This window comes from Paramisgurnus dabryanus, chromosome 21 (genome assembly GCF_030506205.2).
Source record: "Paramisgurnus dabryanus chromosome 21, PD_genome_1.1, whole genome shotgun sequence".
NCBI classification, from domain to species: Eukaryota; Metazoa; Chordata; class Actinopteri; order Cypriniformes; family Cobitidae; genus Paramisgurnus; species Paramisgurnus dabryanus.
In genome coordinates, this window is record NC_133357.1 from 29,250,136 (window position 1) to 29,273,898 (window position 23,763).

Consider the following 23,763-nt stretch of genomic DNA (forward strand, 5'->3'; position numbering starts at 1 on the left):
AAAAAAACATGGCTTCTCGTGATGTAAATTTCGACTGCAGCCCTTCATCTCAAACTCTGTGTATTAGCTCCTGTCTCTTTAAATAACCCCTCCTGCATGCACCCAGTCTACTATGATTCAGCTAGCCCACTCTGTTGTTATTGCTCAAAAGTTTTTATGTCTGGGAAATTTAACAATCATGACCATAATAGAGTGCTACTAGGATGACCTGGAAGTTAGCAGGACACTGGTTCCCTCACAAAATTGAGCTCTTTAAGACCACTTAATGGTCAATCTGTCTGCACACTTATAAAAATGAAATATGAGGATCCATGCATGGATTACAATGGTTATTTTAATAGTTAGTTAATAAGTTACTTTAAAGGGAAGAAGGAACTTTACGGTTTAAACTGTTTAAATCTCCTACAGTTTGCAACAGATTCCAAAAGTGTTCTGGATGGATGAAATACAGTTTTTCTGAATTGCTAAAACACATTTTTTGAAACCATCACTCATTTTCTCAAAACCTTAAACACAAATCCCAATTTTAAACAAAATTCACAGAACCCCTGACTCTTCTAGCAAAATCAAACAATTCCTTCAAAACCATTTCACTTGTACTCAAAATCAAACTAAGCTTTCAAATCATACACACATAAGTCTATAATATAAAACACTACAAGCATCCATTAGACACTACCTTAAAAAATGGAAAACACAACATCCAGGAGATCTGCTTACAGAAAAATACACGTTTATTGTACATAACAACACACTTGACAAATACTGTTAAAAATCTCTATTACTGTAATCACAAGTTTAGTTCAGGGAATATAGTAAATACTTTACTGTAAGTACTGCAAGTAATAGTAAGTTTTCAACATTACTGTAAGCAGCACTTGTATTTTTTAAAAAGTCATCAATCCAACTGCAAATTTTGCCAATTGCATTTTCTCTGGTTTCCTTTTCTTCCTCATACTCTTCATCTGCCTCTCAGACTGTTTCCAATTCACACAATTGGTAAAAAATACCATTAGATAAAAGTGTGTAGAATTTTGAGTTGTTGTGTTTACTCGATGATAACTGTGTTTTAGTTGTGTTCAACTTTTGCCTGCCTGTGTTTAGCATTTATAAAACAAGTGCATTGCAGTGTGAAATGTGTGTTTTAGTGAGAAGTTTGTGTTTAGAATTTTGCAAAAAGAGTCCATGATTTGACAAATGGGTTTAGGCCACTATGAATTTGGTTCAGAGATTGGGGTTTAGTGTTTTAGCAATTCAGAAAAACTGTAATATAAAGCAAATAACATCTGTAAACCAATGCGGTTTCTCTGCTAGTAGTAAAGTGCAAATCAAATAAGAATAATAAACATTTCATACATTTCCATTCAGTTAAACTTTAGCTTCATCTCTGTAATTCTTGTTCAAGGTCATATTTTCCTACAGGGTTGTGCAAGTCTTCTGTATTACTCTGTAGTGACTTTGCTCTTTTTTTTTAACTCTTTTAGATATTAATGTTATTATATCAAAAAGCATAAACTCAAAAATCTGTTTCTCTCTGTTTTACATCTCGTTTGGCATCTTTCTAAAATCACAATACAATCATAATCACTAGCCCAAAAGTAAAATAACACAACAACGTTTACTAATGCCACATTCAAAAGAATATCCAAATTGTGAGTGAATGGGACCTAAAGAGACACTCAACCATTAACTATCACGTTTCATATCAACAATTAAATAGAGGTTTGGCGCCATCTTGTGATGGTTACTGTGGATATCAACTCTAATACATGACTGTAATATTGTTCATTTACATCCCTCACTTGGGGCCCTATTTTAACGATCTAAACGCACAGTCTAATCTGACTTTTACAAATCCACTTTTGCTAATTTAATGACAGGAAAAAAGGTTTGTGACATGTGATTCCCAATTAAGATGGTGGAATTTGTAAACTAAAAAACTAAGCGAATGAAGAAGTTTAAGATTAATGTAAAATTGCATTGATTTTATTTGTATTGAAATTGTTATTTTTTTGTATTTAAACCTTTCGTTCTCTTTAAAAGTTGTTTTCTTCCAGTTATGGAAATAAAATAGCAGGCTTTTAATTGCTGTAAATGTATAGCCTTCATAATCAATGAAATCTCAAAAAATTAATTATGAAAATATGCAAGAAAAGGTTTTTACTCTAAGACTTCGTCCACACGAACCCAGTGCATACCCTATCCGATCTTTTTTCCTCATTCTAAAAAAAAATTCTGTAAACACGGCATCGTGTCAAGAAATATCTGCGCACACACGAAACCACTGAAACCGTTTGAAAACGGTGCAAGACACTGCATGTCATTCCAGGACCGACGTTGCCTAACCCTGGCTTAGTCTATTTCAGTTGCCTCAAAATAGCAACGCGCCAAAATAGCCGTTAAATACACTTCGTTTTCAGACCAGAACTCCCATGCCTGCGAAATTTGGTGCAAATGCATTTGCTATTCAAACAATGTGGCGCTAAACGTGAAAATGATAATTGCGCTGGGTTGAACCTAGAAAAAACACTTGCGCTGTGCATTGCGCTGGGTGTATGGGGATCTTGATACTTAAAGGAGCGGTGAAATAAATACTCAATTTTAACTTGATAATTTGTTATATAAGAGGTCATCATACTTAATGAACATCCTGCAAGTTTCAGAACTGAAAACGTCCGTGCTACTGAAATATAACAGTTTTTGGCACCAAGTAATTAAAACAAGCCAGTGTGGAATTCGGAAATCTATGACGTCAAAGTAGAATTGAAGCACCGCCCCATAGCCAAATACAAGGACCACTTTTGTAGCCCCGCCCACAGCTTCGCGTGACACACGTGTGTCTCAACAAGTAAATATGTCTTTAAAGATTGACAAATGTAACCAAAATGACTTTTAAATACATTTTTTCTGAGAGACTTTTATTTTGACGCGGTGATCTGTTATGATAGACTGGAAACGCATTTTCGGTTGTGGAAGAACCGCGTGGGAACAACACAGAAGCTAAATACTTTAATTCGGAGGCTTGGAACATAACATTAAATGCGTGGAAAAAGTTTGCTTTTTTAAGAAGTTCCAGCTCGTGTGGGGAGTGTTTGTTAACTTTGTGTACACGGATTTATTTGTAAAGAAGTCGATGCTGGATTTGCAGAGAGACTGTGATTAAAAGCACCACTTATATTGGATCTGACAACAATGACACAGCATTATACACAGTAAGACATTTTACTTTATTTAAGTTACTGCGTTTCACTATTGCTTTGTTAGAAGAGATCGCTTGATATGTCCTGTTGTTATATCCGTGTCTAAACATGTTTTTTTGACTGTTTTAATTTAATAAAAACATTAAACGATTAATAAAGGTACAACACTTAACAATACGACTGTAATTTAAAGGTAGAAATATACAAAGTTAGTTATAAGGAAGGATTTATCAGCCGCAGTTTAGATTCTGATGCCCGTTTACTGTGTTGTATACGGTAATTTAGGCAAGTTACGTTTGAAAGGTCAAACACTCAACAAAGCTTATTTTTTATCATATAACTGTGGTATTTAACATTACGTGAATGTAAAAGCAACTTCACAAGCACAATCAAAATATACAAAGTTATTGAAAAGGATTTATTAGCCGCAGTTTCGATTCTGATGCGCGCTTACTGTGTTTTATACGGTAATTTAGACACGTTGAGTTTTGTTTCTACTTTAATATACATATTGTCATTTATGTGTATCATATTTAGCACCCAGAATCTTTTGTGGCTCAAACATATTTGTGTTCGGCTGCTATTTTTATCACATTAAAGCAACACTATGTAGTTTCCATGTAAAATTGACTTACGGCTCCCCCATGTGGTTGAAAAGTGCAACTGTGCCTGGTATCAGACACTCTTCTACAGGCAGGGGGAGGGGCGGGGCTGTGTGCTCTACCCTCCACCGCCACTTTCAGAGTGTGCTTGTAGCAGCTAGGAGGCTGCTCAGGTTGCAGCAACAGTACAATTTGTCCAGTTAAGAGTTGTTCTATCACTGAAATAATTTAAGAGACATTATTTAAAGGTTGAAAAACTACATAGTGTTGCTTTAATGTTATTAAAACATTTGCCCACATGTAATGACAGGGAATGAAGCCGTCCAATCATAGCAGTGGGTGTTTACGTCCAGGTCTTCAATGCGGCCCGCCCCTTCAAACGAACCATTTCTCCAGAGAGCCACTAATCCATGTTACAAAATAGCCTATTACTTATTGCTTTTGATGTTTTTGAATGTAAAAACCACGCGGACATCATAAGTAGACATCAGGCAACAGTATAAAACAATAAAATCGACAAATTCACCGCCCCTTTAAGAAACTATTATCCATTCGTTCATAACCTTTGTAGGGCTTTTGTAACTCATTATATTTCAGTTTACCTGACAAAGTTATTAATGTCCTCCAAATAGTAATGCTGCTTATACTCTTAAATAAGGTAGTCTATATGAAGCTACTTTAAAAGAAGCTTAGAAGTCTTTAGCAAACGTTGAATATTCCTACTGAAATGCACACAGATTATAGAAAAGTTTATAATAAACTTCTGGTGCTTCTATGCCCAGACTGATGCAATTGTTTCATATACTTTTAACATATATTGATGCTTTATATTTAAGATTATTTAATAATAGCGTGTTTTAAAATGTTTTTTTTTTTTTGGCATTTGTGTTTGTGTCCTTGGCTGTGAAAACCCAGCTAAAGTAATTTTCTGGCTGTTCTCCAAATAAAACCATCCTTCATAATGTAAAGAACATTCTGTGAAAATATAACATTGATATTTAATATTGACTTTACCCTTGTGCATCAATTAAAAAAAGTTACTCATAGGTTCATAGGGGACAAAAATGTCCATGTCCTAAAAGTGTCATAAAAATATTATAGATTTATATTTTTTCCACTTTCACTGATGCCATTTTTTTAACCAGCATCAGCTCTAATCACAATGACCAAACATTCATTAATTTTCAGAATTTTAACCCTTTAAATGCTGGTTTGTTTACATAATGACACTGCTGTTTTTTTATGGAAAAAAGGAAAAAAAGTAATTATTTTCAATTTACTAAATGCTAAGCAGATTTTTTTCTTTGATTATTACAGCCTTGGATATGTCAATGATTAACAACAACATTAATTTTTATGCATTCATATTTTTTATGCAGTTTAAGAATAAAAAAAAAAAGTTACCTCTCAGGTCCATAAAGGACAAAAATGTCCATGTCAAAAAAAATTTTTTCCACTTTCACTGATTTAACCAGCATCAGCTCTAATCACAATGACCAAATTAATTTTCTGAATTTTAAACCTTAAAGTGAAACCATGTAATTTTTCAACCTTCATAATACATTTTCAAGACCCTTGTGATAGTACATCGACTTTAAATAGGTTGAATGACATGTCTACCATAGCCTGACGGGGTCTGTATCACTTTTACTCGTATTTTAAAACTTAGGGTTTGTGGTAGTAACCAGAGCACAAAAAAAAACTACAAAATTCGACTGCTTTACGGCATACGTCACTTCCTCCACACAATTTGTTTTTAACGTGAATTTTGCTGGAGGCTACTTAAGGAGTGTAGAGAGCAGTTTCTAATATGTGACTCTGTGGCACAGTCTTTAGTGTCACGGACCTATGACACGGGCGACCCGGGTTCGATTCCCCTTTAAGGCAATTTTTTATATAAACTGTTGATTCATACATAAATGCGATGTTCTTTATAAATTACGGCGATTATATTGCATATAGTTCCCTGTATTCAGATGCTGTGTTCACGTATTTACCTTTCTTTTTACTGTGTCTATGGTATTTACATTACAATCCAGGATGCAATAGCACTCAAACTTGCTCACAGTGTAAAACCAAACCCTATTCATTCACCAATCAGATCCGAGCGTTTCTCTCTTCTCTCTTCCTCATTTGCTGCGTTCCGCTGCCACTCGCGTGACGTATTACAAAGCGGCAGACCTAAACGCATCGGTTTACTTGGATTTGGAGCGATTTTCACACAAAAAAGAGGAATAACGAGCGCCATTGCGGAAAATCCTGGTGAGGGAGAGAGAGAGGATGCAACAATATTTGTTTGGAAAAAGGCAAGGAAATACGTCTGGTCGTTTCTGAATTGGAAGGCTGCAGCCTCCGGAGGTCAAATATGCAGGCTGCACACGTCGTCAAGCCTGGGTTATTAAGGTAAACTGAGCATTACATTCGCAAGTCATAAGCATACTGCAACAATTTACGATTAACTAAGTATAATAGTCAACTTTGTAATTGTTAATATTGTGAAATAAGACAGTCTTGATGACGTTTTAGAAATACGACATCCGGAGGCTGCAACCTTCAGATTGAGAAATGGCTTCTGCCACGACGAGTTCCTCATCAGAAAGTTGTAACATGACTGCGTTTCTCCCTGTTGTCTCAAAATGTTGATCGTTTAGCATTTTAAATGTTTAGTTTTTAGTTTAGTTTTAAGGTTGGCCAGTTCCTTTCCTTTGCGACAGTGCTGCGGCGCTTGTGGGCTCTAGGGGCGCTAGAAGTGAAAAATACGTGTCTAGCACCCCCTAGTGGCCAAAAGTTTCATGGTGTCCCTTTAAAATGCTGGTTTGTTTACACAATGCCACTGTTGTTTTTTATGAAAAAAAAAACTCCTTTGCAGCGGTTGTAGTCTTGTGATTTCCAGTACAATATATATTTTTCAAACTGTTCACACACACACACACACACACACACACACACACACACACACACACACACACACACACACACACACACACACACACACACACACACACACACACACACACACACACACACATTCTGGTTTCCATGTTTTGTGGGGACATTTCATAGACATAATGCATTTTATACTGTACAAACTGTATATTCTATTCCCCTTACCTGCCCCATTCTCTAACCCCAACCATCACAGAAATCCTTCTACTACTTCACATTTTCAAGAAACATCATTCTGTTTGATTGATAAGCTTGTTTTCTCATGGGGACCTCAAAATGTCCCCACAAGGTCACAAAAATAGTGGTATTCCTGTCTTTGTGGGGACAATTGGTCACCACAACGTGATAATTCCCAGGTACACACACACACACATAAAATTTTCAGTACACACATACAAACCACACTCTGACATCCATACCAACACACCCACACAATTATAGCTTCATAATATATCTAATTGGCTCTATAATATGCATAAGCTGAAAACAGCAGAAAACAACAATAAAGCGATAATTTGACAAACCTAAAAAAATGGCACCATCTGGTAAAAAATAGTAAAAAATTTAAATTTTGAAGCCTTGCCAACAAAATGAAAGCATGTTAACAAAGATTGCATCATTTTATAGTTGAATGGCACCGGGATAAAAAATTGCAGTTTTAATGGGTTTCAATGGGGACATTTTTGTCCAAAAGGTCCTGAGAGGAAGTATTTTGTGTACCTAGTAGAAAATAGATTTTTAAAAGGAAATGAAGGTGAAATATTAAAATTCCAATAAAAATACACACCTGTGGCAAATTTTATGCAGTTAGCATTTACGCAGGCAAAGTTATCAAAAAAACAAAACAAAAAGCCAAAAATGTCCTCAAGGATGCACAAGGGTTAAGGTCATGTTGATGCTCCTCATCTTATTGTTAGATTATGGGACAAATTTGAGCTTTGTTTTATATTATTTGTTACAATGATGGGGTAACAATTTTAGAAAGTTACCAGCTACATCTGTCCTGATTGATTGATCAGTCATCTGGCAAAACTACAGTACATGGAGACGGGCCAGGTGTAAAGTCTCCGGCAGGTCAGAATCTAAGCATAACTGGGGTGAGTTTGGTAGTTTCGTTATTTTTATGTATATTTATGTTTCTAAGTTTTAAGTGTGTTTGCATATGTGTGCTAGCTAAATATATGGTTACTTTGTGGACTTCTGCCATTGTTCTGCATGGGAGATGGGCCAGGTTGGAATGTTATATTGTCAAACATTGACAGTTTGTTAGAACCCCCCCCCCAAAAAAAACAGTATGGTTTGGTTTTATAAAAAAAAAAGTATAAACATTCAATAATAACACAGATAGACTATTTATAATTATAACAACAGTAATTATTATAAGTTGTAGATACATTTTTGAAAAAAAGGAAAAAAAATCTTAAGACTTATGTAAAAAGAATAAATAATTTTAACTAGCTACATTTTTACCTTATAACATAAATGAATTAAACAAATTACAATACTGACCTTATATTTTAAACAGCACAGATTGTTTACAGTAATACGGTAAAAAAGAAAGGAAAATAACTCCAGCTATATTTTATGTCATATATGTGATTCTTAAGGCTTTCTCATTTTATTCTAAATATAGAAAACATTTAGACAATCCAATAAACTGGAATATAATCTTCATTCAGAGACATTCAAGCTTCAGTGCAGTTAGCAATTTTCCTTTTAAAAATATTTCACATTGCTTTGACGTCAATGTTGGCGACTCCATGCACCTGAGTTAGCTGTCGACAGTCAAGTGAAGCGAGAAGCTTCTGTGGTCCAGACTCTGTAGGAATAAACTTCTCTGTCAGAGTCACCATGGCTAAGCTTTCTATATTACTGAGAAAAAGAAAAACAAAGAGAAAGAATTATAAAAATATATTTCTGCAATTTCAAACACAACTGGTCCCCACAACGTGATAATTACCAGGTACACACACACACACACACACACACACACACACACACACACACACACACAGGTTTCCATGTTTTATGGGGACATTCCATAGACGTAATGCATTTTATACTGTACAAACTGTATATTCTATTCCCCTTACCTGCCCCATTCCCTAACCCCAACCATCACAAAAACCTTTCTTGTACCTTAGATTTTCAATAAACATCATCTTGTTTGATTTATAAGCTTGTTTCCTCATGGGGACATCAAAATGTCCCCACAAGGTCACAAAAACACTGGTATTCCTATCTTTGTGGGGACAATTGGTCCCCACAACGTGATAATTACCAGGTACACACACACACACACACACACACACACACACACACACACATATATATATATATATGCATTTAGTAGTGATAGTTGTGTTACCCATATGAAATCTCTCTAACGCTCTGCAGTCCCAGTCCTTCAATGTGAAACTTTACGTTCTTCAGTGTACAGGGCAGTGGGTTCTTGAAAATAATCTTAGCAATGAACTCTCTGCTAACTACAGCATCACCTACAGGCTAAGAGGCAGAAAGACAGACATTTATACAATTAAACAATACGTTTTTTTCCATTAAACTTAATGCTCCTGTATAGCTCAGTGGTAGCACGTTCATTAGTACATACACACACATTTTTATTGGGGGTGGACACAAAAAACAGACACTTTACTGTTTTAAATGATGTATAATTCATATCCGTATGTCTAAAATCCAGTAATCTAAATGTCTTTGTGTAGTGATTGAAAAATAAAATGTTTGTGGCGCAGGCGGTCGACCCCAGGGAGTCAATTTTTTAAACATTATTTATAAAATATTTTCTTATATTAAACATATAATAATTTAAATGTTTGTAATCATGAGGTGTTTAATGTGTAATACACAAATATTGTTCAGCGTTTCAGTCGTGATTCCTCTTCTTGGCCAGGTTATGTGTGTCCTAGGCATGTAAGGGATGAGTCCTCTTAATTTATATGGGAGTGTGTAACAACTGTTTTCAGCTGCCAGATTTATCAACAAACAATGTATCATTCATGAAGTTCAACGGGTGTGGGACATACAAATGTTTTATGAATCACATGAACACTGTCGGAAGATGATTTCTCTGATCAGATTTCTAAAATTCGATTGATAAATGAGGTCCATTATATCAATAAGCTTGAGCAGTTTTGTATCTTAATTTTTTACTCTCATAATAAAAAGAGTCTCCTATACACAATACAGTTGTGTATGTATGCATGTATGTATGTATGTATGTATGTGAAGTCTTGAACTTACAGTTATCAGGATGTCTGGTGTGCGAAGTCTGAAACTGAACTGGGTTGCCAAAACCTGTTTAGTCTCAGTGACCCGTCCAGTGAGAGTGAGCATCAGAATTGCATGATCCACCAGCTGGTTTTTATAATCATCATACAGTAAAGTCCACTCCACACTCTCAACTATATATAGTAAAAGTCAAACATTGGGTTTAAAGAAACAAACACACAAACATGAACATATAAAGTACAATAAAAACTATATAATACACAAACACATTTATGAATTTGCATTCATAAAAGACATCTAATTGTCATCCAAAGGTAGCCCAGATGTCCTGGCTAAAACAAGGCAAAATTTAGTGAAAATTTTATATAGACTTTAATAAATAAAACCAAACACCTCTGAAGAGTTTGCTTGCATGATAGAATATTATACATATCACAAATTATTTTAGTAAAAACAACTTCAAGATTCAAGTTCATTCAACGTCCATTAATAGCTTATGTAGGCTCTGTCAAATCGGTTATGACTGGGATGCTATTTTGGACCGTTTTTTTACTTTTTTCCAGCTGTAACTTATTTGATGGAGCCCACATTAGCTGTTGTTGGATGTGATCTTATCTCTCCGGTTGTCCAATGGCAACTTAGATCAACTGCATCAAATAAGTTACATTTGGGATGTACAATGACAGCCCAGACTGGTCATGTAAAATAAGGTAGTTTTTAGGACAATTTTTACACAGAAGGGGTGTGGGTATGATCCATCGCACCAACTATGTCATTTTGACGGTGGTGGCGTTTAGCAGCTTTTGCATCTGACCTCCTCATATACATCTAGAATAGCTCAGGGCTTTATGTAATTAGTCAGTTATGGGCTTATGTTAATTTTTGGAGGAACTATTATTTTAAGATGGGTTACACTGGGACTTTAATTATGGCAGGTGTAAAATCTCTCACCTTCATTAGGTTGAAGTTCAACAGGTATCTGGTCCTTCTTTACTGTCTCTTTATGTACTCCAGTATAGTACACTACTGCCACCTGACTGAAGAGAGTGACACTGCGCTGTTCTGAGCTTGTGTTTCTTATGGTGATGGACAGTTTAGCATCTGTACCCAGCTGAGGTTCTTCTTCATCCATTGTGATCTGAACGGTGACGTCCTCAGCCCCAGATGGACTGTAGACCGCTGCTTTGGTGCCATATTTACAGGCTGTTTCCACAGCGATACGTTCTTCCTCTGAACCTAAGACAGAACAGAGGCCCTGTTTACACCTGGTATTAAGAAAGTTAGCACTTTTCACTGTGAATGGATTATCATATAGCTAACTTGACCAATGCTGCCACTGTCTGTCCACTGCTCAGTTTAAAGTGTGTGTGTGGGTGTTCACCACACTGGGATGGTCCCATTTCGAGTGTTGGCTAGCACAGTGGTTCTCAAACTGGGGGCCGGGGCCCCAGTTTTATGACATTTTATAAAATACATTCATTTATCATGAATTCTGTGTAATATAAGCCTACTAACCAACAGCACTACTTTGTATAATTTAACATGTTTTGTTGAATTAAAATGTTACATTTTAGAACTAGTTTTTTGTCATAAATTTTCTTTGTGGGGCCGCGAAGGAATGCACTGTACACAAGGGGGGCCGCATGCTGAAAAAGTTTGAGAACCACTGGGCTAGCATACCTGACAATCACAGCACTTTTTATCTGTCTTTATATTCTGTCTCTTTCTATTCCTCACTTTGTTTGTCAAACTTTGTACTGTGAGACAATGTGGATCAACTTGTCAGAAGCTATTCTTAATTATGGCGGTTGCTTATACGCTGGCTCTTAAAATGGTGCGAAAAACGCAGAAAAACCAAACCTGATCTGAATTTTATAATAACAGAGGAAAGTTTCGGAGGCAGTGTGCAAAAGTGATTGACACAACATGAGGTTGTATTTATTTTTTTAACATGCAAAAATATTGGACAAGTATTTTAAAGCCAATGTGCAAAAAGACATTTAGAGGTCCAGATGTCACGTGACCCATTCTGTTTACGACAACATACTGGCAGGCAAGGACAGCCGGGAGCGCATATAAAATTTATTGTGCCAGCAGGAGTTTCATGGCACACTTTAATTCAAACTTTAATCCCTATAATGCCTTTTAACGTGTATCCGCCCAGTTATTTTCCATATTTTAAACTCTTTTATGTCATTTCAGGGTTACTATTAAACATAAAAAACCCTTATACAACATGTTAAAATAAAGGTTTGTAAGGTATAAGGGTAATTCTCACGAAAACCAGATTTAGGTGGTGTCCAGCATCAGAATTTTTTAAAAAGCCATTGAAGCCATTTTTTTCTTCACATATAACCATTCTTTTTAGAGGATTTAAAAATATTTCCTATAGAATTATTTAAATTTTTTAGATTATCATTATCAAAAAATAACATTACCACAACATGATATTACATTAAATATATGCATTTACAAACTCATGTTTCGGTAACGAGAATTAAAAATTTGTCTAGGTACTATGAAAAACAAAATTTCAACTTTTATCTGGAGAGAAAAAATAAGAACTGCTTACCTGGTAGTCATCTTGAGTGTCACAATCAATTATGTCCCTTCCAACAATTTTTTTTTTTTTTTTTGGACAATGATTGAAAATTGTTTCGGCGGATGAGAAAATTGGTCTTGGACACATTTATATTCCTTATTATTGTCTCTACATTTACCAATGATCACCAAATACCACGTTTCTTTACTGTTAATGTTTATAGTATAACATGCACTGAAGTTTTTTATTTTTAATTATAAATATTTCCGTGTCAAAGAACCCAAATTCAGTCATGGATACATTGTGGTAATGAGATTTGAAATGTGGAAAAAACAACAAAATTGGTTTGTATGATGTCATTTGAAATCATGTGCAAAATAGTACATGAAGACATGTTTGTAATATGCTGCTTATTTTGAGACTCTTATTTTTGCATTTACTTTTTTTATCAAAATGTTTTATGATACCTCATAAGTCTAATTTCGTGAGAATCACCCATAAACATTCTGGTTTAAAATGATTGGTTAACCACCATCGATGCCAATGCTACATCGGTCAAGCGCTCTACGCTTGCCTGCTAAAATGGCAAAGTTTGGGATGTTTGATGTCAACTGCAGAAGCTCTATTGGCGGCCATTATGCAAATGTGTTACAATGACCACATCGACATGTTACTGAAGTAACTGAAGGATAACAACTGAGCTGTTCACTGTAATCCAAAAAATGGCATTTCTGTTAAAGACGATAACTCTTGCTTTAGCTTTGAGATTTGTAACTTTGCAGATTGCTTACATGCACCAACAAACACCTTAACACTAAAGGGAAAATTAAATGGAGTTGGTGCTCTTCAATATTTATTTGACATTAATTATTTCACAACTGAACTGCACACATGTTTTATTTAGTTTTTGTGTATGCATGTTTTTTTTTACCTTCTGGATATTTGTAGAGGTGTGTGATGTCATCGCGGTCATCAGAGCCGACAGCTTTAGTGCTGATATAGTGACCTACCGCATTCTTCATAACCTGAACCTGAGTAAACATCCCATCAGCTTCCCTCTGCCAAAAGACTTTATCACTGTTCACCTATAATGAAAAGAGCAAAAGTTTTAACCATCAAGGCACTACAGATTCATTTATTTTCATTTATAAAACCTTTCACCACCTGTAGAAGCAAACACCAATTACAAATCAGATGAGATAATAAAGGTATTGAAAGATACCTCGGCAAAAACAAACGCTGCGTCATGCTTGAGGAAAACCTGTCCATTTCGTACAGCTGTGATAGGGGCGGGACCGCAGCGAAATACACCCTGACTGGTCTCTTGAGGAGTGGCATCCACCGCTTGCCATCCACCCATACCTGCAGGTAGATCCGGACGAGCCATCCAACAGTCGTTCCATACATGAAAGTTCCTGCAGAGACACCACAGGGATGGAGGAGGAAACATTTGAGATTTATAGTTTTTTCTTACAATATATAACTAACACTCTTTCACAAGTAAACGCTAGCTTCTCTAGTGATGATTATCAGATGAAATTCGAGCCTACCAGACTGAATCCTGATTAAAATCCTCAATTAGCTCATAGTTCTCATCTAAATAAACATCTGTGGTTAAGGAAACATCCGTGTCATGAGCCGAGTTGAAGTTTGTTACACAACGGGCAGGAATTCCTATACACCTCAGCACTGATGAAGTAAAAAAAAGATAAGGTTAAGCATGAAGCCTTAATCACATCACATATCTCATCTCTGATCTGAATTAACTGTGTGTACTAATGAATGTGTTTGCTGTATAAAAAACTGGATCACTGTTATGGGGAAAGACCGGGAACACTGTTCCAGGCCAAGTGACAAAATCCACCAGGGTTTTTTATGATGCTAAGGACCCCTACAGATGAACCTTTTATTACAGGCCTCTCTTTCTAACATATGAAGCCAGCTATAAGAGTAAATCCAGCAAACAATTTTGCATTTAAAAGACGTCTAATAGCCAAACACAGGCCAAATGTCTAGGCTAAAACAAGGCAAAATTTGGGCTGATTTGGGCATAGACATCTAACCATAGCCCAAAAACAAATCAGACTAAACGCCTTGTAATCACTGCTGACTTTACTCATGTGAAGTTATTTTGGTTAAAATCAAATTGTAACCAAATTTAAGTGTACTTTGCCTAGAATTTATTCATTATCATGGTAAATGAGACCCGTTCTGTTATGTATACTCGAACCTGTGGTGGTGACTCCAGAAAAGACCCAGCACTGTCCATATTTCACCGGCGTTCCTCCGTTTTCATAATACTGTCTCAGGATATCACTGCTACCGGTCCAGACTGCAGGTGATGTCCCATCATCATACTTACCTGACCAGTTACCTTCCAACACACCATTGTCATCTGGTGAGTTAATCTAATACCAGAAAACATAACATGGTTTCACTACACTCATATCACTATAAACAATTGCATTAGACCCTTAAAAGATAGGTTAAAAGATTGGGCTCTAGTTTGTGAATGCATTGCCTGTGCCTCTCCATAGCCATTTAATAATAGATCCCAACATTAGAAAACTGAGGCTGACAATTCTAGGAATTCAGTCTTATAGGAACATAAAATAAATGTGTAAATTGCTTTTCAAATACACTGCAGTGTCTTAAGTGGTGCCAATTTATGCAAGCAATCAATACCCATGACTGTACTTTTACACAGTAAAAACATAAACAACGGCTTTTATGTAACAAACCTAACTTTTGGTAAACTTTCACAACCATAATCAATAACAAAATAGTTTTTTTGAGTAGTACAGTTTCTGATAATAAGCAAGATAAACAACAAGTAAATAACCTTAGTTCAAAGCATAGATAAAGCGTATCAAAAACGACACTGAGCTAACGTTACTTTGTAAAATGTCTACTATATAATGTATACATTCTTAACTACAGATTGGCTGGAAAACCTCCCTTCACAAAACTCCCATTGTCTTTAGGAAACCAAAACATTAGTTTTTTTCCACAAGGTCTTTGTTCAAGAGTTCAGTTTAGCCACTAGTCACACCAGTAAACAAACAGAGACCAGATGTTAGGTTCTGTCCAAACGCGTATTCACGATAATGAAAGTGCGTCTGATGAAACCGTCTATATGGTTGTGAAGTAGTTGCTTTTAGTGTAGTGGTGGGGGTAGTTGCTCCAAAATATCTTTAAAATGACACTATCTCATGGGAATTTGGATGTATTTTACGAGGTGGCTAATTTGTATTAAATTAATTCAAATATTAATTTGTATGACCAAATTCGTACATTTTTTTATGATTTGCCTTTGCCCCTGTAATGTTGGGCTTAGGGGTGGGGTTTCATTATTGTTTCTTTATGAATTCATTAGCCAACTCATAAAATATGTACAAATTCTCATGAGATCAGGCTGTTAAACAATTTTTCATTTTACCAATGCAAAAAATTGGTAGGAGGGCGCTTATCCCTAACACGTAACTGAACATCATAATAAGCTGCTTACACAAACAACCATTGACCTACAGGGTGTCATTTAGCTCCCAACAGGCAAACCTTTAGTGTAGTTACAATGAAATAAAAAAACATTAACAATGTAAGTGGACTGCACAAAACAAAAAGAAGAGTTTAGTCTTACCATTGCAGAGATGAGTCTGACCACACTGACAGGATCTCCCCAACCTGACGCACGAGCACAACTTCTCTCCAACAAAAATAAACACGCTGACAGAACATCCTTATCAAACTAATACACAGAGAAAAATCTGATTTATTTACTTTGTCAATGTCAAGTAGAAGATTGTAGAAGACAAGGTAAGCATAGGGGGCTTGTACACCAAGGCGTTTATGCCGGCGTATGTTTTTACGATGGAAGCGCCGTGCTTTTCAAAAATGCCAGAAGCTGGTGTTTTTTTTGTGTTGAGCGCCCAGAGTTGAAACATTTTTAACTTTGGGTGAAACACACACCAAAAAGTCACTTTTCACTCTCCCATCCAATCACAGTGGAGGAGGGGCGGGACAAATATCACAACAACCAACCGGCTCATCCTTCACGACTGATAAACAAAGCAGTATCATAACCAAACCAAAGGGCTTAGCAAAAAAAAAACCCCGCCTACAGTCGGTATCCGCCTGGCTTTCTCAACAGCATTGAAATGCTATGGTGCACATGCCCCCTTAGCCTCTCCAAAAATGTAAAATTAGCAGAACAATTAAAATAATCAAATTAACTCGTTTCAATCCAGTTTTGTATGAAAAACATTTTAACCAAAATATTTCATCCAAATCACTGAATGATCTCAAAACAAAATAAGATAAGTTCCTCTGACCTGTCCAAAATTCCATGGTCTGTCTCCAATCTGGCTCTCAGTTCCATAATAGATTAGACCCGTGTCATTTAAAACATACTCTTTCTTCTCTTCCTCATTATCCATGTACACACAGTCATCTAGAAGAAATAGTGCATTAGGATTAAAGAGAAACATGATTTACATTAATTTAGTTTGTCTTGACCTTTGCTTTTACCTTCACACCAGGGATTGAACAGCATGTAGATGTCACTGTCAGAGGAGTAAGATGACTTAGACTCGCCTGTCAAGCTTTGTGTTATAACACTGAGCTTGTATTTGCCAATAGAAGCCGTTGGCATGGACATGACAGACAATTTGATATTTTTGTCCTTTTGTTCAACGATTTTGGCCTCCCAGCAGTTATCACTCAGACCCTCAACCAAATTCACAATCACAAGTGTGCCTTTGGAAACATCTGGGATATTACCTGAAAGACACACACATATATACATACAAAGATACTGTATGCATATGAATGATGCAGAATACTGACATGCAACATAATTAATTTTGACAAAAAAAATCAGATTGTTATCTGTAAGCCACCCGGATTGCTCCACAACCCAACATGACAATCTTGCCTTACAGCAGTGATTCTCAATCCAGTCCTGGAGTTCCCCAAGACTGTACATTTGGAATCTTATCAGGTCAGGATTGAAGACCTGCATTGGATCTGTCCGATAAGGGGAGACATCCAAAATGTCCGGTGGTTTCAGGACAGGCCTAAGAATCACTGCTATACAGATTGGTATGCCCAATCTTTGCTCCTTAAATAAACTTAAGTTTACAATAGACTCGCACACTGACTTGATGTTGCTCCAGGGATGAATTCTGTTAACGAAAATAAACTGACCTAGTCTCAGCTCTAAGTGAAGTTTATCTGTCTTTGGGTTGAAAGGTTGTGAGAGTTCAATCATCATCTGAAAAGTTTGGCCCCTGCGGATGATGAGGTGTTCACTGTTATAGCGATCTGTGTGATGTTCCAACCGGTTCTGTTCGGTCTTAGATTTAAGAAGGTCTATTGAACGTACCTCCAATAAACCTGAGAAAAGAGAAAGAAATTAAACTGGTCTAGACCTTGCTCTTTACATTTAATGAGGTGTAACCAGCATTGGGATACCTTTCGTCTCGTTGTTTTCTTTAGGTCCATCAGTAGGGGGTTTTATAATAACAGGTTCTGTGACATCTTTAGGTTTTTTATGGCAGTAGCAGCGGAGGCAGCACTGGCGGATCCAGCCGCTACAAGTCCACTTCTTCTTCTCTTCCTCCGCCGCCTTCGGTTCATCCAACACAAGAGTGCCAGATGGAAATCGGCCAATGGCGGAGGGGTTTCTGATTGATATAGTTTCTAGGGGCATTCTGTGAAACAGAATTTTCAGAGAGTTTTAAGCCATGAAGCAACCCAAGCACCTAGGAAGAATCCTTACAACATTTAATTTACTTTAAAACCTGTGAATCTACAAGAGTACTTTAATGGCCCTGTTTACACCTGGTATTAAGATGCGGTTTGGTGAATCAGTTTACCAGTGAATAGCAATAGCACTAAATACAGGTGTAAACAGGATGTGAAACGTTTTAAGCTTATACACTTTCAACAACATTCAGAGGTAGTCGAAAATGCATTAGATCAGATTGCTTTTGTGGTGTAGATAACATATGACTGCATGCCTGCTCTCCAGCTATTGATCTAATGTGTGATGTACTCAGCACAATGTTTTACATCATTCCTGACCATTCTTGGGAAAAGTTGCTTTTAAAACGAATGCATTACAATATTATGTTACTCCCCAAAAAAGTAACTAATTGCGTTACTTAGTTACTTTTCATGTAAAGTAATACTCACGTTACTTTCAAGCAGTAGCGGCCGGTGACTTCTTTTTTTGAGGGCGCACGATGCGAAGTTCGTCACAACATATATGTAGCTCGTCATGTGTGTGGTTTGTAATTTCAAAATATGTGTTCTGTGCGTCGAGTGAACCTATGTGCATCACGTGTCTTGTCAAAATAAGTGCCTGCTGCAGATGCTTCTAAAGGGTTTATGATAAAAGAGACGATTGCATTTGCCAGATACTTGCATAATCTCATCTGTAATCAGAGTTTACCGTTAAGGGAGTGTTTTGTGTGGATTTTGTGAACATGAGCGTCTCTTTTATCATAAACGGTTTTGACGGACTTATTTTGACAAAACACGGGATGCACATGGTTCACATGACATTTGCGCCCCTTGGAAGAGCAGTCATGAGCCACCACTGCTTTTAAGTTACTTTTTCTTACTTGGCTGAGGCTTGATCTCTTTCAGGCCTTGTGTTTTTATGACTGAGAAGTTTTGTATTCAGAAATTGCATATTTCCATCGCAAAAATGTCAAACTCTGGCCTGCCATCTCCATTTCTGACTCTGCGCGCATTGTACATTATTATTTTTTTTTATTAATTAAACTGAAAAGTAACTTGCATTACTTAAAAAAGTAACTAAATATTAAAAATACATTTTCAAAGTAATGCTACTTTACTCGTTACTTAAGAAAAATAATATTATTACGTAATGCATATTACTTGTAATGTGTTTCCCCAAGACCGCATACCCACAGTGTTCAGCAGGCACGTGCACACATAGACATCAAAGGGGGCTTGAGCACCTGCCCTTTTTATTCCTGGAGAGAAAGTGCCCTTTTTTCTGGGGGATTTTTAAAAATAATAATAATAATATGATCTTTATTCATATAACAACTGATGTCTGTCTGTTTCTTGTATTTTTTACTTGTTGCTTATTTAATTTAACATGAATTTATTCAGGAATCATTTAAATGATATTTAAACTCTTATATAAAGAAAAATAGCGCTATTTATGGCACACAAACGGTTAACAGATGAGTCCCGCCTCCAAAATTCACATCGCTAATATGATTGGCTTTACCTTTCCTTAGTCCCGCCTCTCTAACTTACTTCGCTTTATGATTGGTTTGTCTACACTTGTCCTGCATCATTCGCGCTTTAAGCGCCAAAGCTCAGCCCGAAGAACGAGACGCGATCATGTGCATGATTATGCAGACAGCTACCGGTAAGTGTTTGAGGAAGAAAGCATTCTTATATTAACAGTTTTATGCACAAAATATGGGACACGTTGTTACACATAATGATTCTTTCAGGGACATTGTTTTCCATGGCAATCCCATATTAAGCTGAAGAGTTGCAAACTTGTATCCGTATAGTGTATGTAGTTTAAACAGACTGCTCATAAAATAATAAAGCACAAACAATAAAATAATTGCTAACTACAGTAGTAAGCTTTTTTGTTTGCGTTTTTTGTAATGGCTGTTAAATAAGTATAATGTGTTATATAGTGGAGTGCTGGAGTAGATTGGGAAGAAATCTGATGGTTCAGTATTTTACTTGCCCTGTCGGAATTTTCACTGACATCACAAAAAAGTAAAATATAAAATACAAATAAAATAGGCGTAATCTATATTTGTTGTTTCTGACATGTGTGACCCTAATAAATATGAAACCTAAGGTTAAAGGTGCCATAGGATGTGTTGTCATAATATGTTAAATTGTTCTTTGACAATTACATAGAAGGTATGTGGCTTTATTAAGTGCAAAAATGATCCAGAAACGTTTTTACATGTCTATTTACAACCCTAGAATTTTTGCCCTATTTGAAAGGGTCATGAATAATAATGTTGAGCTCTGCTCTGATTGCTCTACTCTGAGGCTCATGCCAGAAGCTCACATTAGTAAACAGACCTTATATTTTGAGCCCTTATCAGACAAAAATACATTTTGAGTAACAACTAACAACTAATCAGCTAAACGCTAGCATATGATATAGCATTTATTGGCATGTAGCGCTAACTCAGCAGCCACAACTTTGTTTTTAGCATTTTAACAAATTTGTAATTAATGTGTAATTTAATGTTTTCAAAACATGCACATTGTGTAATGGCTTCCTTTGCTGCCCTATAAACCTAGACTACTAAGGAGACCATGGTGTCTGTGTGAACTGATTATTTTGTAGACATATTTTGAAAATTAAACAATTGCGTGAGTTTGAGGAAGATAAAATTAATTAACTTTTTTAATATTTTTTTTTAAAAAGGAAGTCAGAATTGCGTTAATATATATTCTTTTTGTTTAAAAAAAGAAAAATATATACATAATTATGAGAAGTGCCCTTTATTTCACTTGAGCCCCTGCCCCTCAAAATGTCTGTGCACGTCCCTGGTGTTCAGCCTAGTCTTTAGGCTGTCAATGATAAAACTAACGTGGCTGCTCTCTTCCTCTTTTATTTTTGTTTCATTTTGTGACCATGTAAATCTGCACGATCTTATTTCATCAATTGCTCTGAAAAATCAGAGAAAGCTCTTATATATACATGTACAAAAAAGAATGTTTACTAACAACACAAGCAGCGGACTCTGACATAATATTAGTGTGTATCAATTTAAACCCATCATTTCTCCCACTCGTGTTTTTACGACTCATAGACCACCCCTCAGTAATCAGGACAGAAGCGGTCAAAAGTGAACAAAAGAGATGGATTAAAACACCAGGTGTGAACAGACATGTGTCTCTCTTATCCACTTGTGATCCGAATGACCAAAACACATCTTAAAGGTCTTATATATTTTCTTTAACAGAATTCCACTTTCCTACAGCGAACGGCCGGTTTGGACTACAGCCCTCTGCTTTAATGACGTCTCTAGAACAGTTTTTTGGAGGAGGGAGGGAGGGACTTCATAGAACAAAGAAGACATCAGCACGTTTTTAGGACATTGAAAACAGCACTATACAGATAAGTAAATTAAATTGTGTGAAACATACCGCGTGGCTGCTCGAACTCATTGAACCACATGAGCATCTACAGCAATCCGGTCGAATGCGTTTTCGACTCTGAATGTGTAAGACAGGATTGTTTTCATTCTTTGAATACTAGAATGTCTAGAATTGGCCAATTTTATGATCACACCCCTCAGCATATCATGAATAAAAATCTAGCGGGTGTTCCTGTAGGTATGCGGCACTCTTAAAATGAAAGTGCTTAAAAGGTTCTTCACAGCGATGCCGTAGATGTCTAATCTTTTAAAACATTTTTCCACCACAAAGAATCTTTTGTGAAACAGAAAAATTCTTCAGATGTTCTTTATGGAACCATTCAGCACAAAATGATTCTTCTATGACATTGTAAATCACCTTTATTTTTTTAGAGAGTTTCTACTGCAGATCAGTAATATTTCAGTTGTGACTCATATCAGTGATTATTAAATCACAGCCCTATTGCTCTCATGCATGACTTTAACTTATCTGACAGATACTTATTTTTATAAGGCTGTGCTCACACAGATACAAACCTGGGTTTTGAATCTATTACTTAAATCTGCTGTCTATAGATGGTTTCATCGGACGCACGTGCGGTGACGTCGGACGTGTTTGGTCCGCACTTTACTTCCGGTTTCTGTTTTTTTAATGGACTGACTAGTTGCTGAAACTGAACTCTTAAAAAAATACATAATAAACTAATGTTTTGGTTTCCTAGGTAATCTACGTGTTGTTTATTTTGCTTGTTATATACATAAACTACTTTAAACGGATTTTGCTGTTATTTCGTCTTAGCGGAGTTTACCGGAAGTTACGTGTTTTCCAGGAAAGCCGCTTGTTTATGTTGTTATGGCTCAAACCGTCTATAGTCTTAATAGGACTTTTTTGCAATATGTTTGCTAGTTGGGTATTTTATTTCAATACCATTTTATACAGCGGATGATTTGCATGGAGGATGATTTGGACTGATGTATGTTATTCACATGACTGGGATGTTAGTACACTGTACTTTTTACTTTAACTCAATGAAGCAGTACAACCAACATCTGCATTTACTCATTACACTTAAAGGTCTGATGGTTTCACAAATAACCTTTAACATCCACCAGAATAAGCATAAATTTGTATAAATATAAAAAGCAATAACGTTAAAATAAGGTTTTTGTTTGAGATTCCTTTGGCATCTACCTATTATGAAGAAAACTGAGTGTGTTGTTGACCAAATCATGAAATCAAGCTCAATTTTTTAAAATACAGAACACAGACACCTTTCAAACATAACATTAAACTAATATGTCTGATGAGGTTGAAGTGATCTTAGATTATTTCTCCAGTCCAGACTCTTCATATGTTTCTGCTCTCTCCTCTTCAGTCATTTTCTGTATGGTTCATGTCAGGGGACTGAGATATGGCAGAACCTTGATTTTGTGCTCACTGACCCGTTTATTGTAAATCAAAGTCTTGACGAAAGATTGAATCACAATTATAAGATTTCTAGCAGAGCAAGTGAGGTTTTGACTTTTCTATCTGTTGGTAGTTGATATAATTGCTCATATTTACTAAGGGTGCCAACACTTTTGGTCATGGCTATGTAACAGAGAAATATCAGATGAGTTTCCAAATATTTACTACACAAAATATTTCTCCATACTTTCTGTCAGAGCAATTCATGTCAGTATGTCATAGTAATTGTAATTCAGTGTGATCTTTTGTTGAAAACAAGTTACAGAGCTTAATTTGTTGGTTTATAACTTTTAAAGGTGTGCATTAAAGCAAAAGTTTCAAAGAAATCTATTTAGATTATTTCAGAGGTGAGATCTGTTGATAAAGACAGAGTTTCTTACTTACTTTCAGTTCTTGTTTGTGGATATCTCAGCCCTGTTTCTGGTCTGTTTTTATTCACGTTTCCATACGAATAACTGCTGACTGTTTAGTGCGACTGACTCAAGATTTCTTTCAGAACTAAAACAAGATTGTACTGAGCTTGTACTGTACTAGTAGTATGTGTAGGGTAGGGCTGAGGAAGAAAATGTGTTGTTGAGAACAGGTTTAACAA

The 23,763-nt window shown here is 36.1% G+C and overlaps 1 protein-coding gene across 1 annotated transcript; it reads right to left on the reverse strand.

Annotated features, from left to right (window-relative positions):
* Positions 1-6,840: 6,840 nt before the first annotated feature.
* On the reverse strand, positions 6,841-23,696 carry tgm1 (transglutaminase 1, K polypeptide). The gene is made up of 14 exons (XM_065286522.2): positions 23,556-23,696; positions 18,012-18,250; positions 17,745-17,933; positions 17,067-17,318; positions 16,871-16,989; positions 16,180-16,287; positions 14,770-14,947; positions 14,090-14,228; positions 13,762-13,954; positions 13,471-13,624; positions 10,949-11,233; positions 10,010-10,170; positions 9,117-9,253; positions 6,841-8,620 (listed from the first exon to the last, which is right to left on the reverse strand). The coding sequence occupies exons 2-14, from the start codon at positions 18,247-18,249 to the stop codon at positions 8,476-8,478; spliced, it is 2,298 nt and encodes a 765-aa protein (XP_065142594.1). The 5' UTR covers position 18,250; positions 23,556-23,696; the 3' UTR covers positions 6,841-8,475.
* Between the last annotated feature and the right edge of the window lie 67 nt (positions 23,697-23,763).